Source organism: Tachypleus tridentatus, chromosome 12 (genome assembly GCF_004210375.1).
Source record: "Tachypleus tridentatus isolate NWPU-2018 chromosome 12, ASM421037v1, whole genome shotgun sequence".
In the NCBI taxonomy this organism is placed as follows: Eukaryota; Metazoa; Arthropoda; class Merostomata; order Xiphosura; family Limulidae; genus Tachypleus; species Tachypleus tridentatus.
Genome location: NC_134836.1, coordinates 91,065,683 through 91,087,051, shown reverse-complemented (window position 1 = coordinate 91,087,051; position 21,369 = coordinate 91,065,683). Strand labels below are relative to the sequence as shown.

The window sequence follows — 21,369 nt, the reverse complement described above, 5'->3', positions numbered from 1 at the left end:
CTCCTTACACTTACACAACAGAATGATTACTGAATGGTTTGCATTAGACTTACAAGATAAGACCCTTAAGAAATGACTTGTTTGTTTTGAATCTTGTGTAAAGGTACAAGACGGCTATCTGCGCTAGCCGTCCCTAATTTAGCAATGATAGACTAGATGGAATGCAGCTAATCAATACCGCTCACCCCAAATCTAAGGCTACGCTTTTTTTTTTTTTAATTATAACTTTCCTGAGGCTAAAAGAGGGAACCTAATCAGTGACAAGTATTCGAATTCGCAACCTACAAATTTCGAGTCGAGCGCCTTAAGCACCAGACCGGCCAGGCCTGAAAGAAAGGGTCACAATAAAAAAAAAAAAACTTCTGTTTTTATTCTATTCAAACAAATATAAAATATTAAATGCGAAATACTCCAAACGTAAATAACTGATTTCTGAAATTTCCCGTATTTTTTAAATCAAAAGCACGGTAAAGTAACGTCTTTTCCAAATTGAAATAAGGTTAAGTGAAATAAGCATGTGTTTTAAATATTATAAAGAAAACTCTTTTGATACCATTCTTTTTCTTTATTCTAAAGCTGGAACAATGTATTTTTATGTAAAAGAGCTAGTTCCCATACATACTTACCCTTCTAGCCGTGGGGTTGTTATAAGTGTCAGTCAATCCCACTATTCGTTGGTAAAAGACTAACTGTCTTTCCTCTAGTCTTACACTGCTAATTTACTGACGGCTAACGCAAATGGCACTGGTGTAGCTTTGCGTGAAGTTCAAAAATAAACCTTTATGTTTAGAATTATTTATTGATTGTCAGTTTAATTTAATTTACTTTAAATGAATTATTGCTTAGTTAGATAGCTACGAAACATTAAAAGTGTTTTGATTATTCTTGCTCTTTCTGATGTAAATATATTTCTCTGATCTTAATCCTTTGTTTTTGTTTACTTTGTGCCCATCAACAAAATGGAATGTCGTTACGTTCTTTTTAAAAGTTAAAGTGTTACTTTTATTTTATGTTTATAAATATCATATTACAACGTCTCAGTAAAACCCTTTATAAATCTATTTTTTTCGAAATCCGACTTATAAACAAAAGTTTAAATAGGGAAGTTTCGTTCGTTTTAAGTTTCACGGAAAGATACTCTAGGGCTATCTGCGTTAGCCGTCCCTAATTGAGCAGTGTAAGACTAGAGAGAAGAGAGCTAGTCATCACCACCTCTTGGACTACTCTTTTACCAATGAAAAGTGCGATTGACCGTAACATTATAACGCCCCACGTGTGGTGTGACGAGGATTCGAACCCGTGACCCTCGGATTAGGAGTCGAGTGGCTTAACTATCTGACCATGCCGGGCCTGAATACTAACCACTTTACTATTTTTTTAATGGTACCCTGTTTTTGGAGTGCGTAATAAAAATGCGATAAAAGTTGAACCAGTAACGTTTATCGAACACTCTGCTCGAATGCGATCAACTGCCAGACGACGATTCCCTCATAACTCATTGTGCCACAGACTTTGGTCGCCAAACTATAACAAATGTACCAGTCAACGTCTTTGTTTGCGTAAATGTAGTTGTGAAACACTAACGGCTATTTGTTGAAGTTCTATAGAGTTGCTCTTAGAAACAGACTCGACCACTACTCATCTCATTCGAATTCATTTGAAAAGTTCTTGGTGTTTGAAATAAGTAAAACAAGAGAATAAACAAAAGCTATAAACCATTACAATTTAAATAATGAGTGCTTTACCCACTGAAAACATTACCTTACTGATAAGCCAGATTTTACACTTTACTGTTTAATTTTACCGCTACTAACCAGGAAATTAAAACCAGACAATCATTTACCGTATTGTCAACGCACTAAAATTAATCCCAAATTGTTTTGAGTATGTGTGTGTGTTTTCTTATAGTAAAACTACAGCAAGTTATCAGCTGAGACCACCGAGGGGAATCGAAACCCTAATTTTAGCGTTGTAAATCCATAAACTTGTCGCTGTACCAGCGGGGGACTGTTTTAGGTACAGTATGATACATACACGTTATTATTGTGTTCTTAGAGCCGAATCAAGTTTGTTTTCACTTTAACTTTATTTTATGTGGTATTTTAAAGCACTGTCGTTGATACATATTGGATATCTATATCCATATTATATCAGGACACTTTAGACTTCTTGAAACATTAGGATGGTCTTTTGAATCCCCACCCCTCCTACTGGTTGATTTTCTGCATTCAATTCTACTTACTTTGCTTATTGTTACAATTCTCTTTTATATCCAATTAAGATGATAAATATATCAGCATACAGTAGAAAAGTAAATGGAAAACTGAATTTCATAGATATGTCCAAGAATTGCTAACCAGTTGGTAGAAATGAACGAAGAACATAACGCAACATGTTATGATTTAGTGTCATACACAAAGTTCTAAAAACTGGTTTTGGTTTACCTTGGATAAATTTAGGCTTAAATATATGTTTAAAAATATTGTTTTAATAAGATTATCAAGTGTAACTGAAGTAAGGTTTAATATTTAAGAAATCGGGGTTTAAAAATTACCCATAATGTCAGAAAATAAGATAAGCAATAAGTATCATACAAGGTGATCGTAAATATATCCCATACTTAAAAAGTGTCACAAATTTGTGTTCAACATGTTTTCTGTCACTTTCAGTCAAGCCTACTCTTAAATGAAGCTACTGTAAGAGTGGGGTTTTCAGGTGCACTGATTCCCCCGACTCCGTTAACCCTAGCGCATAAATACACACCCGTTAACTGCGTGATGAAAGATTGTTTCATGTTGTTACATAGTTTATCCAGTCTCTTTTATAGTTCAAACTCAGTCAAAGTCAATAGGTGTCTATTTATGCGCTCGGAATGGCGCCGACTTTATTATATGGCTACAGTACAATTGCATCTATTTAGAGAACTGTGTAATAAATTGTTTCAGACTGTGAAAAGTAACAGTATATGCACTGACTAATAACACTATTCTTCTGAGGTAACGTGTGCTGTTCACGTCACTGTTGGTCATTCCTATTGAAAAATAAGGAAATTGAACTTCAAAGAACCATAAGCATCTCCAGTAGAAACGATCGCCGTTCACTTCCTTAAAATATTCGTCTTTGTAGAAATCTTTCTTACGATATAACGCATTACTACCACAGTTGAACGACCCAAAACAATAGATAGCGAGTTTGAAATGAGCTTAACTACTTCCTTGACCATGTTTAATGGTAAATCTAGATATACTGTATGTACAAAAATTTAGGAAAACGTTGTATTAAATAAATGGAAGTAAACACGCAGTAGGCCTGCATACAACAGAATCATAAAACGTTTAGAGCAACTTTCATCAATTTTGCAGTATCTTGTACATTAACATGCAATTTAAGTCACAAACCTCATATTTTTAACACAGAAAGAAAGACAAAAAATACGATCAGTATTAGTTTGCGAAAAAAACCACTTAAGTATGCATTTAACAACTCTTGTGACTAAATATTACCATTCTCAAAACAATTAAATATATTTTAACATGATAGAGTATATTGGATGGAAGGTTACCCTAGCAAATGGGATAATGCCAAATTAAAGATACTCAGATAAAGTTTTTATTTGTAATTAAGCACGAAGTTACATAATGATCTATCTGTGCTCTGCCCACTACGAGTATCAAACCCGGTTTCTAGCGTTGTAAGTCCGCAGACTTACTGGGGGAACTCAAATAAAGAAAAATCTTAACATTATTTTTCTGTGGTTGTGCATTAATTGATATAGAATTCTATGAAGAGAGACAACTCATAAATATTTTGCAAAAAAAAACAGCTTTAAATACAAAATAACTAATCCTCACGTAAATACTCATTTACATATGTTTTACGTATTTTTAAAAGAAACTCAAAAAATGAAACTAACCTAGAAAGTAGAGCCAAAGGCATTAAATACAATTATAAAAATCACTTCTGTTGTAAGTCAACAAGAAATAAACACGTTCAATTACCCAGTGAAGGATTATGAAAGAGTTATTTACGTATTAGGTTCCCATAAATAGTAGAATAGCGAGTGTAGGTGTTCTCTAGCCTCATATAATGTAAAGTAGTGAGGGAGCTATTTAACTTAAATAGAAAACCTTTGATGAATAGAATGTGATGAAAGAGATAAGCATCATAAAACTTAGTTCATGAGAAAATTCACCACACGCTAAGGAATTAGTTTCTGAAGCAAAATTCTATGATGTATTTGAAAAGTTTTATGGGTGAATAATTTCAGTAGTTCATACGCATGCAGAAAGCTTTACGATGGAGCAAAATTCTCAATTATTAATCACAGGTTACGGTAACAGTGGCTGACATTTTATTATGGCATGAACACTACTGAAACTTTTAGACCTCATTTAGGTTTCTATCAGCCGAGAGAGAGAGATATGTGTTCAGAAACTGACGCTGAATTTTTTAAAAGGGAAAGAAAAAACACAAAACTTGACCGGCAATGTTGTAATTCTGGATGCATATTTTCTATCATTTTGAAAGTTTTGTTAAATAATGATAGACAGTTTAGTTTCCAAGTGCAGAGCTTATATTAGATGTATTAAAGATAATTTAAAGTCTTATGGTTGTTACTTATCAATGATGTTAATTTGTACATCTTAAAGAAAAATAAAAATAAAACTTATTAACTCTTTCCTCATAAAAAAAACATGAAACCAAATTAAAGATACTGCTGAGAAAACCACATCCTGTTCATGGTACTGCCATACATTCAATCAGTCTAGGCGTGTTTTTATATAAACATACAATTTTGTGTAAAACTAATGGATATATTTAAATAAATTCATATTAGGATGTGTATATATATATATTCATATGTATACAGACAGCTTCATACTTTTGTCCTCATATACACTGCAATATCCATTTCAAATCACTTACCCATATACCTTGTTAAAAAAGGGGTGTCTATTTTCCATACAAACTTTCAGCACATGATAAAAAACAGAAACAACAGACAAGATATCTTATCAAGAGGCCCTTGTCAACAATGTTTCACGAAAGTACTTCGTTTTACGTAAAATAATTTTCTTGCTATATCATAAACTGGATTATGATTATTTAGAAATGCTTTTAAAAAGTTGCTTATTGATAATTACAATTGATAATTATTAATATTTATGAAGATAAATATCTATTTAGTTCTGCGATTAACCACGCACGTCATTATATTTCCGATTTCGTGAACAAAAAAATCTTATAATTTTGTGCTCTTACCTCCTCGTCGCGTGATTTGGCCATTTCAGGCTCATGTTCTTCCAGTTTTATAAGAAGTTTGTCCTGTAAAGAAAATAAATATAGTTTTAGTTCACGCATAAAAAAATAAATTATAAAGCATTTGTGTGATTAAATAATTATACATAATTCCTGAAAAGTTTTCTGTTGAGAGTTTGTTTGTGAATTTCACTCAAAGCTACACGAGGGCTATCTTTGCTAGCCGTCCCTAATTTAGTAGTGTAAGACTAGAGCTAACTCTTGGGTTACTCTTTTACCAACGAATAGTGGGAATGACCGTCACATAAATAACGCCCCAAAGGCATGTTTGATGCGACGGGGAATCGAACTATAGAGTAAACCTATACAGAATGCAATAATGAAAGCGATATGTACAAAACTAGGAACTATAAACTGTATGGATAAAATAACTATATAACAAACGTTGTTCTTCACGATTTATTAGCCAATTTTGAAAAAGAAAAATATAATAATATTTGTTAGTATTCTATAGAAATGTTACGATGTACAGAACTTAATTTTTTGTAATAATATATTCTTCATTTATATTCTTATGGTCTTGGAAAATGAGTTTCATGATCGGTTATTATGTATAGTATTTTCTTTCAGATGTGACAAAGTTTCAGACATTAATCTAGTTACTTAACCTTCGTAGCTATTTAAGATTTCGTGTATTTTCTTTCTCGTCTTTCATTGATAAGTGAAGAGCAGAAATTACACTGTCGAAATAGCCTGAACGTTATTAAAGTTCACTGCTTGTACAACTATGTACTTTTTGGTAAATGCATCGAACGAAGCCACAATTTTGGGTTACAGTTCAAATTTTGTAATCTAATTTAAAAAACGTGATTTTTCTCCCTTAAACAATTAAACGTAAATAATATTGGGCTAGGTAAAATGTTTAGAAGTTATCATTCTTTACTATAATTTCGTAGCTACGTTACTGAAAGATATGAACTGAAAAATCGTTCATACTTCACTGATTCATTAATGACTATCGAATAGCAAAACGTTTATGAGCTATTATTGAAAGATTTATAAAGCTAGGTTTCATTACTGCGCTTGACACAATGCACACAACCTGTATTGTAAGGCCCGGGATGACCAGGTGGTTAAGGCACTCGATTCGTAATCTGAGGGTCGCGGGTTTGAATCCTAGTCACACCAAAACATGCTCGCCCTTTCAGCCGTGGGAGCGTTATAGTGTAACAGTCAATACCACTATTCGTTGATAAAAGAGTAGCTCAAGAGTTAGCGGTGGGTAGGGATGACTAGCTGCCTTCCCTCTCGTCTTACACTGTTAAATTAGTGACGACTATCGGAGATAGCCCTCGTGTAGCTATGCGCGAAATTCAAAAACAAACAAATAAACTATTGACACTGCAGGTCCCAGTTCGATGTAGCAATCTGGAAAAGTGCACCAACATCAGTAATAGCAGCCACAAACATACAACCACAATTAAATAGAATAAGTGAATATTGCAAAAAATATACAATCAAAATAAACACAACTAATAGTATTCACTAAGTTAACTGACATAAAAAAGCACAACCACAGATTTATATGAATGGTGAACTACTCCAGATTGCTACTTCAGCAAAATTCTTAGGACTTACGTTTGATTCAAAACTTACGTGGGTACACCATATAAATAATATTAGAAGAAATATTTAGCAAAGAACAAAGTATGCTATGAGCCTAACTGGCAAAAACAGTGGAGCAGAAACATCATAAAAATATATAAAACTTACATTAGACCCGTCATTGACTATGCAGCTCCTGCATGGATAAATGTAAGCAAAAAACTACTGCAAACAACACAAAATACACTACTAACAACAGCTTATAAAGTACTCAGAACAACGTCATCTGAATTCATGCATAAATACCCACATATAGAAACAATAGCAGATAGACTCCTACATAATACAATAAACTATTTTGACAAAAATTGGAGAAAGATGAACTAGTATACGAACTTTACAGGTATTGTTTACATAATCATGATAAACCTAAGCACCTTTCCCCAGTGAATATACATTTTCTAAATAAATAGAAAAATAAAAGGCCACCCATCAACTAGACTCCACATTAGATTATGGATTAATTAGAAAACACTGAAAGGTTTTTTTTTACATGTAAACGTTTTATAGTTAATACATAACTGATGAAACTGCAAATAATTATAGAACTATAAGATAAATTATTTATTTGTACCAAGTGTATGCGTACATTGTGCATGAACATTGCCCTAAAAGGAGCCTGAGGAAGTGCGGATTACTCTGGCCCTCGTGTACCATATATAAATACACTTGACAGTTGTAAAACCTAAATTTGAAGGAAGGAGGAAGAGATTAACGAAACCTGACCCTCCTGGGTAGATAAACATCAATACCCGAATACTCATACAGAGAGAGAGAGACACTGCAGAGTTTATTTAGCCTTAAGTCATGATCTATACGCTGAAAACTGCTGCAGTAAATGTATGGATTTACGACACTATGATTTGGGACTTGATACAAATCATTTTCGGGTACACTCTGACATCATCTTCAACACTTCACTTTGTTCTACAAAATTAGAACGTTTCAGTGTTTGAAATCAATCTTTCCGTGTAACTATTTATTTTGTATTTATTACCTTATACGCGCTCTGCGCTAGCCGTCCCGAATTTAATAGTATGTTTTTGGTTTTTGAATTTCGCGCAAAGCCACACGAGGGCTATCTGCGCTAGCCGTCCCTAATTTAGCAGTGTAAGACTAGAGAGAAGGCAGCTAGTCATCACCACCCACCGTCAACTCTTGGGTTACTCTTTTACCAAAGAATATTGGAATTGACCGTCATATTATGACGCCCCCACTGCTGAAGGGCAAGCATGTTTGGTGCGACGGGGATTCGAACCCGTGACCCTCAGATTACGAGTCGAACGCCTTAACCCACCTAGCCGTGTCGGGTCAATTTAGTAGTAATAGACTAAAGGGAAGACCAGTCAGCCATAGCCTGTCCAAGGCCTACTTGAGAAAGAAGAAGAGATACCTTCAGGGCTTGAAACCAGGGCGTAAAAACCTCGAAAAATAGATATAGAGATGAAGGCCACAAGCTGTTATAGTAAGAAGGATCAAAGAAAGGAATTTAGATAAAGAATTCAAGATGAAAATGGTCAAAGTAGAAAGATCATTCGATCTATTCATTAAAGCGAAGATGTTAATTAATGAAAGGTTCTTGAAAATAATGGCAGGTTAATCTCCCCAGTCTTCAGGCTGCCCAAAGAATCATCCAGTAGCTCCCGCTATTTGTCGTTGTCATCAACGTCTTTAGTAAAGAGTGCCACAAAGAACCCTGTGAGAACTGAATCACTAATGACCTTGTCATGACAGCTTAAGGCGAGAAGTTACAAAATCAAGTTAAAGTCTGAAAGTTTGGAAAGAAGTGTATTGAAAGAATTACCAGAAGAACGTGAGTCATGATGAATGGAAGTAAAAACAAGAAAGTCGAGGTTTTAGACATAATCGGGAAGCCGCTGGAGTAAACATAATAATCTAGATGCTTTGGAAGTACAAGCCAAGGTGGTGAAGGAAGTTAGAAAGCAGTACGACATAGAATATAGGCAAGCTAGTAAAAATGGAATGAATAAACTACAGTCATCTGTGATAAAAGCTTACCAAGGGCAATGAAAGACAAAGTGTATAAAACTGTATTAGACCGGTGCTCCCGTACGGAGCCGAGATTTGGAACTCGAAGAAGAAATAAGGCTTTTTGTTAAGATCAAAAGTCAAAATTAAATTATGGCTGTTGGAAGCGTCACTGATACAGAGAGAACAAATTAGTTTGTGGAATCGAGGAAAAGACAAGAGAAGACGTGAAGAGGATCGTTGAAAAACAAGGAATGAGAAATGGATTAGAGCTGCCTGTAATCGACAATAAGGAAGACCAGTAGAGTGTTAAAAGATGGAATTGAAGAAGACAAGAACGAGAAATTAACTGCAGAAGACCTGAAAATGAACAAAGATGGTTCAAGGATAGTGACCCATGCTAAAATAAAAATCATAGAAAATGGTAAAATGTTAAATATACCTGTTGTGAAGATAATGAGAATTTTATACAGAAACAGTGCTTAATTATCTAAAGTAAATATGAATTTAACATCTAAAATACTAAGTCATTTACATGAGATGAAAGAGTGCTTGTAGTCAATGATGATGATATAGATTGTATAATAAAAAGGTAGTTTTGTTTTACTAAGTGTCCTACAGTTTCAAGATTGTTGAGTATATATGTAAATATTACCATTTGACAAAGCGGTAGACCAGAGTGTTTCATTAAGAGACTGCTCATTGTATTTCATCAAATTAAGTAAACCTGTATGTCAGGTAAAAACTTAATTCTAATTCTAATAACTGTACTGTTTAGACAGACTATTTACTTTAGAGTTCTTAAACTTTGGTATGAAATATTTTGCATCGTATTTTTTAACTAGTTCTAAACCACGATAATTTTCATTGTAAAAAAAAAAAAAGAAAAGCACTAAACACTTATTTGTTTTTTTTAGTTTCACGCAGAACATCACAAGGGCTATCTGCGCTAGACGTCCCTAACTTAGCAGTGTAAGACTAGAGGGAAGGCAGCTAATCGTCACCATCCACCGCCAACTCTTGAGTTACTCTTTTATCAACAAATAGCGGGATTGATCGTCACATTAAAATGCTCCCGCGGCTGAAAGGATGAGCATATTAGGTGTGACGGGGACTCGAACCCGCGATCCTCAGATTACGAGTCGAGAGCCTTAACCACCTGCTTATGCCGGGCCTTTAACATTTCCAGCAACAATCAAACGTTTGTTGCCTAGTTCTCTATGATTTGTTTGTCCAAAACTACTCGGAGACTATCCACGTTAGTCGTATCTAATTTAGTAGTGCTGAACAAAAGAGAAGGAAACACTACCCGCCGTCAACTATCAGTAAGATTGACTGTGATATTACAACGCCCTAACCACTAAGCCACTTCCACGTGAACATTTAATAAATTTGTTTCCTTAAAACTGAACTTCTTTTTAACTTTCATACACGTGACTCACAAAGAGTAGTTTTGAATAATATATTCAATATTTTTCTATCAAAATCAAGAAAAAATCTCCACACTCCTACGTCTTCCTTTTGCATCTCCCTCCTCCTCCCCACGACGGGTACGTCATCTGTTGGCTTTGTCTCTTTCGCACACTCACACTGAAAAAAAACAGATAATTATTACTTTACTTAAATTACTTGAGCAGCGGTCTTTCTTCGTTTTATCCATTAATTAACTGAAGCCAATATCAGCTCGTGAACGAGAGTTACCAATCAGCCTCCACTCCTGACGTCAGAAACTTCTGTCACTAATCGCCGAGATTTTTGTTCCGTGTGATCAATCAAGATAAAAGTTTTTCCGAAAAAAACACAACGGCATTAAGATCGCCAGGTCTATGACTTAAATGTCATCAGAGCAGAATATTCACATTAAATCTAAACAAATTTATTCAAATTACTTTGATTGCAGTAAACTTGATGTTTGTAAACCAAATGTTTATGAAACACACACCAGTACACTGTGCAACATGCTAATCGAATGTTATATTCTGTGTAAGCAATCATAGAGTTTTTTTTCTTATTACAAGACTTAAGTATAAATATTGTACCAAAGCGACTTCATAACTTTTCTTACGCTTTCTGAAATGAAAAGTTAAAAATGCAGAGCTCTTTTAATGTTTTGTATTCGTTAAGGACATCCTCTTAAAGTTTTGTGCTGTTAAGTATTCTTTTATATTTTAACATTCTAATAGTTACAACCAGAATCGTACGCTAACTCATTCATTCAACCATTTTAAAATTTGATCATTATTTTTTAATATTTTCTATAAATCATTGATCTAAACTTTACAAAAGCTTATAGTTTGTTTTAATAATCAAGACATACGGAAGCGGGTCGTGCGGCATAAACAACCTGTTATTAACAGGAATGATAGTTTAGTAATTTCCCACATTTTGTAGCTCAAACTGTATTAATTGAAACTAACATATATTTCTAGTTGATGTGCTCTACTGGACCTCTACTTCACATTCCAAATTTAAAAGCAATTCATTAAGAAACACACGAGATATAAAACCTCCAATTTTGATTGAATTTTCTTTTTCATTTGCTCCGATAGCACGGAAACATTATTTGAAAAATAAAAAAATTGCATAAATTTTTATGACCTACAATTAGATGCGATGTTTGGTCAAAATATAGACCGCATGTGCAAAGTTGTTCAATAACAACCGCTGAAACTTGAATAAAATTTGCGCATGCCTACGCAAAAAGTCACTTAGGTTATCTGTCTGAATTTTTTACCATAACTTTACATTAGTTGTGTCATTCAAAATAAAAGAGGTAGCGTATTTAAAGCTGCAAAACTATAGGTGAAATGACGTGTAGATATCTACATAAGTATCGGTTAGGCCAAGCAAACTAGATTATCAGTTCCTAGCTCAAGTTTTTAAAAGAGCCATAAGTGTGGACGGTTATTATTGATTATTCGTTGTCAATTTTAAAGCACGAATGCCGTTACTTTTGTTAAATCCTTTTATCTAAAGAGCGTTTAATATCATGTGATATTAGCTTAAGCAAATGGGATAAATAATGGTGCTTGATACAACTGTACCAAGTGTATGCGAGTGACGACAAGAAACTATTAATCTAGATTCTATAGCGTTACTGTAAAGGAAGCTGTTAAGACTGTTTTAGAGAAGAAAAACTATCATCACATATTTTTACAACATTTGATTGGTTCTGTAAAATATAGTACTGTTTCGAATAATAGGACTGCGAACCTAAAGCTAATGTTGGTTATAATCAAGTGTCACTTCCTTACTTGCTGTGGTTTGTTGATGTATATTAACAAGTCATGAAATCTAATCAAAACAATTAGGTGTGGACGAAAAGGTATGACCAAAAAAATTGACGAGAGAGCTTAAATGTATGAAATCAAAAATTGGCTGTCAAATTGGAAGCCACAGTTATATCAGTGATCAGAATTTGACAGTAAATATTCATTTCTAAATTAGCTAGACAGTGTATTTTGTTTTATTCACCATAATGTTCCCAGTTGAACAAAAAACGCCACCTAGCTAACTAATGAATGAATAATCGGTTTAAAATTATTATGAATACTATACGTGTATTTTCCAATTTGACAGCCATTTCTTTTTCATGCCTTTAAAGGTGAATTTTACAGAAAAAAGAAAACTTTGCAGTCAAAAGAACTACTCATACTGATTAATTTTGCAGGTTCACATTTTTTATAAAAAATATGTGCTAATAAATGAAACACAGAACATGGTGCAGAAAGAGCCCTTTCCGAGCGGTAATCCGAACGTTTTAGTTTTTACGGTTGCCGCTAGGAAAAGTACTGTGACGTAATAGCTGCCAAACAAACCGCCAACGCCAGCGCGTTGAATGTAAATAAACATGGCCAGTACATACGGAGAAACAGAGGCGGAGTCTGTTTTGACTTTGTGTTCTGAACAGTGTCGAGTAGCACCATATCAATTCGAACCTACTCTGAACGAACCTAGAACAGTTACTTTTGACACAGATCTGACAAGTTCTGGTGATGAGGACAGTTCCACGAGCGAGAGTAACGGAACTGTGAGTGATACTGATAGCGTCCAAGCCGGTTGCGAGTCGGTCATACCTCCAGTGGAAGAATGGTAAGCATAAGTCATGACAACAAATATGGTCTGTATTATTTCACGTGCAATTTTAAGCATCTCGAAACCTGTCTGGTGTTTATAAATTATTGGTATCACAGACTGGGTTTTATTTGTTTATACTTTGCCGACTATGGTAACTAATACTCGGCCCTTCGACAATCATTGTACCGGATATTTATGACTCGTAACAAAATGAATTTCAATTAAACGTCATAATGCTGTCTATAAAATCAAACTAGATATAGCAGTCTGAATAGATAATTTATCGTGAAAGGTTAAATATTGAAAATGGAATTCTTCAAACTTTTCCATATTTAAAAATGATACAAAACATCTACAGAATGATCTACCAGCTTTTAAACTTAGAATATACTCTATTTGGGATATATTTGTCCACTGTCTAGACTAAGAAATCAAGGTTTCACTGACTTTCAGGTGCCACAAATGCAAAATACGCTCATGAATGTGAAATGTGTATGTCTAGTTACATTCTTCAAAAGCTTGTACTTTTTAAATTATTATATTATATTAGTTATTGTTTATCGCTTTATACTGCACACATACCTTTAAATTTGTTCTTTTCGTGTTGGCAAGGGATGGCTTCAGAGGGGTGGAACCTGTACGCTGCCGGCTAAGATCATTCCTCAGCTCTTCACGAGGAAAGATGATGGTGGGAACGATCCTGTCTACTGCCGATGTTTTTTTCAGTCTCAACCTGCCTGGCTTGAAACCCACGGAATCCAAAACAGTGGGACACAAAACATGAGCGGTCAAAGTGATCTTGACAAAGCTTTGCATGGTGTGAAGGAGTCCAGTTCTTCCTATTGACCATCCGTATCCACTGTCGCCAACTTGCCGGTTTCTTCTCCTTGTACGGAAACGAAAAGAAGCTTTTGCCCGATGCCGAACCGTTTTTACAACCATAAGCAACGCAGCAAACCATGTTATCATAAAACAAACATAAAGTAGCAATATCAAGACAAAAATAGTCTCACAAAGTATGTAATCTGAAAAAGCACCGATAGATTTACATAAAACACCAGCACTGAAAGGAACAAAATGGTCGGCGCGCAACGAAGCATGTTTGGCAACTATTACGTCATAGTTGTAAAACGTCACGGAAATAGCTGAACGACCGAGAGGAACTTGAGTTCGAGGACCCGCATATTTTGTTTCATTTTTTACTCAAAAACTAAGGTGTTTAAAAATATGGCAATCACACAGGAATTATACCTAACCAAAGTACAGTTTCTAAGGCAATTATTAAATTTGTTGAAAATTCACCTTTAAGTCGTACGTTTAATCCTTGTTTTCTCACCTAAGCTATTTGTGCTGTTCCCACTGTTGGGATCAAAACCTCTCTCCTAGTGTTAAAAGTTCCCTGTAACTCGAACGTTGCCCCTGGCTATTTGTAACTAGCTAAACCCTTGAGGCGAAATTATTAAATTATTTCGTTTTAGAAAGGAATACTGGCATACTTAATGCATAATGCAAATTTTACGTATCAATCTACTGTACTATTGTTTGTTAATATGTAATATTTTAAGGAGTTCTAATATATACATAATAGGGGATATATCACGAATTTAACTATTATCGATATTATATGTTCAACATTTCTGACTTCTTGATGTCGAGAAACCCACTTCAATAAAAATGTATCTCAGAACATCTAGTATGTGTATTAACACTTTTATTGATAAGCAGAGAACAACGCTTAGACCTTTCTAGGTCATCTTCTAGGAAGGTAGAAACGTTGTTTTCTGGTTATCAATAAAAGTGTTAATACCCATTCCAGACGTACTGAGATACATTTCTGACTTCTATTTCATTACAGAGTGTTTCTCTTTCACTTTGGTTTTAAGGTTACACTATTCATCGTGTTTTTACGTAAGTCACAGGCATATACCTTTATTTCTTCTTTTTCACATGAATATAGTTTTTCTGTGTTTTTGTTTATACGTGAGCAAAAGAATGTTTATTATTTTTAATGGCCACATACGTAGACAAAGGTTTCATTAAAGACTGGGAATTTGGTAATGTTCACCTCTGAGTGCGGGAGGAAACGGGCTATCTTCTCAACTTATTACTTTTTCCTGAATGTCTAAAATTAAGAGTACTTCCACATCCCCATGTTGTTGTTTTTCTTTAATGTATTAATTTGTACAGCTGAAACACCATTTGTTCAGAAACAAATGTACTTTATCGTATATACACTACGTATTTTTAATTATAATGCTTATAATAATTTTGTGATTTCGTGAACTATCGTAGACACTGTAAGATGATTTTAGATACGTCATTAAAAAGCAACGTCACAATGTTTAATAGCTACAAAGTAAAGTCAAGTTGTGTTAAAAGCAACTTCTGCGAGACCGAAATTGACGCTGTTTCTACACATGTCTATTTCCCATGATCCTAGTGGTAAGCACCTAACAATCAGATTCCAACATACTTGTAACTGACGAAAAAACTTGTATCATAAAATAGGCTTTTGGCACTAATTACGTGTCGATAAGATTGAGAAAATCGAATCACAAGAAATCAGTCAAAAGAGCTATTTATAGCTATTAACACGTTGAAAGAAGTTGATCAATGACAAAGAACACATCTCTTATTCTAATATTATGATAAATAAACGAGAGAGAACTCTATTTATAACAAAATTTTGCCATGTAGCGCTTTTGCCATTTAGCGTGTATATGATTTCTTATAGCAAAGTCACATCAGGCTATCTACTGAGGTCATCGAGGGGAATCGAACCACTGACTTTAGCGTTGTAAATAATTTAGCATTAATACTTCTACATCTCCGTTCACCGTTTCCATATTCTTCTTCTTGGTTTAGCTAACATAAAAATATTATTTTGAAATTTTCAAAAATTAACGTAAATTTTCAAATTATAAGTACGAAATGGTAGTAGCCATAATAATTACGTAGGATTGTTATAGACTAAGAAATCTAAACAATCTTGCTTTCAAAGAAACAGTAAGCCTTGGGTAATTAATTACATACATCTCAATGGCAGATCTCCTATAGAAGCATGTAGCTGTTTGTTTGTTTTTGAATTTCGCACAAAGCTACTCGAGGGCTATCTGTGCTAGCCGTCCCTAATTTAGCAGTGTAAGACTAGAGGGATGGCAGCTAGTCATCACCACCCACCGCCAACTCTTGGGCTACTCTTTTACCAACGAATAGTGGGATCGACCGTCACATTATAACGCCCCCACGGTTAAAAGGGCGAGCATGTTTGTCGCGACGGGGATGCGAACCGCGACCCTCATATTACGAGTCGCACGTATTAACACGCTTGGCTATGCCGGGCCCAATCATGTAGCTATTGTAGCTTAGCAGTAAAAGTCAACCGAACTTCATTCAGCACTACAGGGCGTGGCTTAGCACTGGCGTAACAAAATCCTAGTCAGAATATTCAAAGTTTAGGCCGCGATAATGGCGCTCAATACACTCCTCAGTTTTAAGCGTCATAAAGCGTAATTTTAATCAGTAAGCAAAATCAGTTGGTATAAAGGAGTTGAAGTTCACTTAAGCTTGGGAAGTTTTGTTTTGTTGGTTTTGTTTTTTTTTGCGCAAAGCTACACGAGGGCTATCTGCGTTAGCCGTCTCCAAGACTAGAGGGAAAGCGGCTAGTCATCACCACCCACCGCCAACTCTTAGGCTACTCTTTTACCAACGAATAGTGGGATTGACTGTCACATCATAACATCCACACGGCTGAAAGGTCAAGCATGATTAGTGTGATGGGGGTTCGAACGCACGACCCTCACATTACGAGTCGAACGCCTTAACCTACTTGGCCATGCTGGACCGGCTGGAGAAGTGACAAATGCATTATAACATTTAATTTTACTTGAAACTAGAAGTTTTCCTCGGAGCAACAGAAGCAGCAATCGAATAAACCGCACCAGAATGTTCATTACATTTTAAAAGTGTGTTGAAATGCTTGAAATGATGTGGAAGTTTTTTATATACCAAACGTTAAGAGAGCCGACTGAAAGGGATGTCATTTTACATTTATTGTTAACTTCTAGGGAAGATATAAGCAATAGTTGGGAAGAGCGATCATCATATAATTAAGTTGTATCTTTTGTTACATACTGACAAAGAAAGCAAAGGATTTTGAGCTCATAATTTTCAGGACGCTGATTCTGAGGCCACGAGAAATGATTTATTAGTCATAAACTGGCATACTAGGGTAAATTGAGGGATATCAAGAAATATCTAAAAAATAAATTATTTTTAGATCAAAATAGGAGTGTTTCAAATAAGAGCAAAAGAAACCATGGAATATACAACCTGTGTTTCTAAATATATTAAAGAGATAATTCGGGATAAATGTCAACAGTTTGAGAGGTTTAAATTCACAAAATAAGGTAGAGAACTTACATGTTAAGGATTTGGGTTTAAAAATTAGGAATTTCAAGAAGGCTTAGGAAAACAGGTAGATGATACTGTTAAAACTAGCAGCAAAGATGTTGTCAGGTGTTACGGCTATGTTCACCAATTGTCAATTACAGCTTTTTACTTATGCTTCTTTACAGGATAAATATACTTACTGTGTTGTTAGGCTTAAGATCTTTCTACAGTAGGTGTCTCTGACTTTTTGGTGATAAATTCAAAAATAAATAAACAGCACAATTTCCACTTGTTTTCAAAATAATATATGCATATAATGACACTGGTTTCACGTATGTACAATAAGTTATTTACATTATAGAGAACATAGTGATATCATAAACATTATGTGGTTCTCTTCTTCATGTCAAAGTCCACTTAAGTCTATTCAATTACGAATTTCAATTGGCAAGCCTAACTACCTTTCCCTTTTCATATCGAACTGGTATTCTGTGTATAATTCGTTTATAATTTTGAAGCGAGTTACCGTAGTCGTATATTGCTTCTCCAATAATCATTTGGTCTTCTTTCTTCAAATTATTCTCTGTTTCTTTTGCCAAAGTTCACTCAGGCTGATTCAGTTACTTCATAATCACGTTTATATGGAATAAATTATTATTCTTAATCCCTTTTCTACTGTTAGTCTTACTTTAAAGATATTAAAAGTTAGGCCTATGTCAAACTTTAGGCCTTTCACTTCTAATGAAGTTAACTTAGCGCCGCATTTTTTTGGTTCGTTACTTCACTCTCTTCTGCCCGCTGCTTTTCGCTCATCTTATGTTATTTATAAGTTTGTTGCTAAATCGTCTGTTCGCTATATTCTCTACATCAATGAGTTATAAACACAACTTCCAACACTAGTTAGTGTCTTACAATAAAAAATTAAACAATCATAAAACATTCACTCGCAAAATAAATTAATTATTAGTATTTTCATTAAACAGTCTTTTATATCACGATAGATGTTTTAAATAACTTAAAAATAAACAAAATATTAGTATGAGGATTATGTTTTATGATGGCTATAGCAAAGTTATCTAAATACCGAACTTTTAAATATTTTCGTCTCTTCTGTTTTAGAAGAGAAAGTATTACCAGTATCCTGGCATTGAGAATTTAATGAGAAACACTAAAGTAGGCCTTGGCCTTCCAGTGACACAGTAATATTTCTGTGGGCTTAAAAGCAAGAAATCGATTACGATATCTATTATGGGTAAATCATACATGGCCCATCGTGTAGCCTTTTGGTTAATTACAAACAAACAATCATAGGTCTTAATAATATATATATATTAATCCATTGAGGGTAAATACATGTACAGAGAGACTGTAAAATCAAAAGTAGATAAAGCATTTGGTCTAGACAAAAAAATTTTACAGGGTATTAAAGTTAAAGAAGGTTAAATATCAAGAGAACAAGCCTTTCTCTTTCGTATTTAATAATTCTATAGTGGTTTTTAAGTTGCCTGAGTACTAAAGACATATTTACATTACTCCAAATGTTAAGGATTTAACAGTAAATAAATGCCTTGGAAAATATCGACCAGTTAGTTTTACTCCTGTAAGAAGAAAAAAGTCTAGAATGTATAATAAATAAAGGATTACAATCACATTTAGTGAAATGTGATATCGTAAAGGAAAAGTATCATGAATTTCACAAAAATAATTAGTGTTTGCTATTTTTTACGACGCTACTAGTGATGTTGAGAAGGATATGGACTTGGTATTCTTAGATTTTGAAAATGTTGAGAAAACTCAGATCAGAAAAGGCTAGAGAAAGACTAGTTAATTAGAATGGCTAAAAAACCAACATATTCGGTGTGGGGTGTTTTTATACCTCAACAGAAACAAATGATATAACTATTTTTAACAGAAGTTGACGTTTCTTAGCTGTAAACGTTTGGGATGTTTTATGTTAATTAAAAAGGAAATACTCACAAACTTGTGACGAAAAGAATTGTTAGTTTTATTTAATTTAAAATTTGGAAGTACAACATGTTTTATCTCGTTCATCTATTTAAGTAAATTAGTAGTTTTCGGCCACTCTATAAACACATTTCAAGTGAAATTGTGGAATAAAATTAAAAGTCTGGCTAAAAACATGTTAGTTTTCTGACATCAAATATATTTTGTACAGCCTTAAGCTTCAAATATATTTCATAATGAGCATGCCCATAACAACAGCAATCGTCGTGTAATTGTAAAGTTGTCAAGTTTCAAACATGTTATGTGGATTTGACTTTATCATTATTGTTATCAGTGTTATTCTTCCATTGCTTTGAAAGAAGTGTGACGAAAATAAATGGTTCTACTAAATCTCAGTTGCTCATTCAAAAAACCGCGTCTCCGACTATATGGTAACATTTTACTGCATGATATGAAGGAACGACAAAGATTAACATGTAAAGATATGATGACTTACGATTTTGTGATTTAGATGAGCCAGTTCTTTCTCTGCTATCTCCCGCTTTTTCTGCTCTTGAAGTTGTCGTTTAAACTCGTTGATTTTGTAAACCAGGAACATTCCAGGGAAGCCGAGAACCACTATGGGTTTCTTCAAGGCCAAATTCAGTCCTCTCGGCATTGTGACAGTTGCTTGCAACCGACGAGACCTGCGATGACAACAGTTTCTATAAATAACGTCAAACGGAACTGCTTAACGCGCCACTGGTGATGGGAAGAAGCACGAGATGAGCAGCGGACCCGAGTGCGTGCCACGAGCCTGATGCAGTAGTGCTCTATGCAGAGTGAAACATTAGTTTGAAAGCTTGAGACGTCACTGCTTAACTGACGTATCATAATCCAAGAAGCCATGAATGTCGAAACAAAATCAGGACCTCCTTCCTGATCTAGCCGACAAAAATCAATAAGTTCTTCCTATAGTATTCAAATCATGACAGCACAGCCAAATGGACAACTTCTAAATATCGATAATCCGGATATGCCAAAAGTTAGGGTAAGGAATTAAACAAAACTAATTACCACATTCCGCCAAGGTTTCGAGACAATTCAGTTTTTCAACACATAAAATAACAGATGATGTAAAACCTTGACAGGCGATTACACGTAAGATATTCTAAGTAGTAAAATATTATATATTTAAAAACGGCTAGTATGTAGAGAAAGCATTCTACCCATACCAGCCGTTTATTAATATATAATTTTCTCTACAAGTGGGTTTTCTTGTCATCGCGGAGTAAAATATTAGATTTTTCAAGTACAATGCCGTTTTGTTTTATTTCAAATGGGGAGAGAAGACATGAAACTCCCCAGATGCATAGTTTAGGGAGTTAACAACTAGGCCACCTTCGATCCTAGTGGAGAGAGTTATCTGATAATTATATGTCTTTATTTGATTGATAATATTATAACTAAAACACCAATAAGCTGTGAACCAAATTACGCAGAAGGTTAATTTATGGAATAATCACAAAGTAGAAGAAATCTGTTCATATGTTTAATGAATAAAATCAAGTAGAATCAGGAAATAGAGATGAAATAATGCAGTAAAACAAACCTATGAATGTTTCTCACTGCCCATGCCGGGTCAGGAAAAGAATAGTATAAGTAGTAAGTAAGAACAGTTAATATAACAATAAACATTTTAAATATTCAATGTTCGACAAACTGAATTAATTAGGATTGTGTATGATATAAAATATTAAGAAAATGAAATAACCCCAAGTTCTTCCTGTGAGAAACTGGCAATTATTAAATTACGAACACAAAACATTAAAATGAGGAAATAGAACCTGTAAATATTTATCAAGTAAAAATATAATAATCATTCTATAGAAAATGTTTTTGCTTTAATTTAATGTATATAAAATGGAACGTTTACATAAATAAATATATATGAAGAAATCCTAAAAGGAAGAGGAATCTATTACCTAGGTAAAGTTGTCGTTTGGTCTTGGAACTTTTATCAAACTGTAAAAGTTAATTACA

At 34.2% G+C, this 21,369-nt stretch overlaps 1 protein-coding gene across 2 annotated transcripts in view; it reads right to left on the bottom strand.

Moving 5' to 3' along the window:
- The window catches only part of LOC143233978 (uncharacterized), a 35,535-nt gene extending 15,503 nt beyond the window's left edge, over positions 1-20,032 (bottom strand). For both annotated transcript variants that reach the window (XR_013018455.1, XM_076470936.1), the window contains exons 1-2: positions 19,844-20,032; positions 5,263-5,325 (exon numbers count right to left, since the gene is read on the bottom strand). Coding sequence is in view for 1 of the 2 variants with exons in the window: in XM_076470936.1 (XP_076327051.1) it covers positions 5,263-5,325; positions 19,844-20,005 (225 nt within the window). In the remaining variant the exon portion in view is untranslated. The remainder of the gene's footprint in view (positions 1-5,262; positions 5,326-19,843) is intronic.
- Between the last annotated feature and the right edge of the window lie 1,337 nt (positions 20,033-21,369).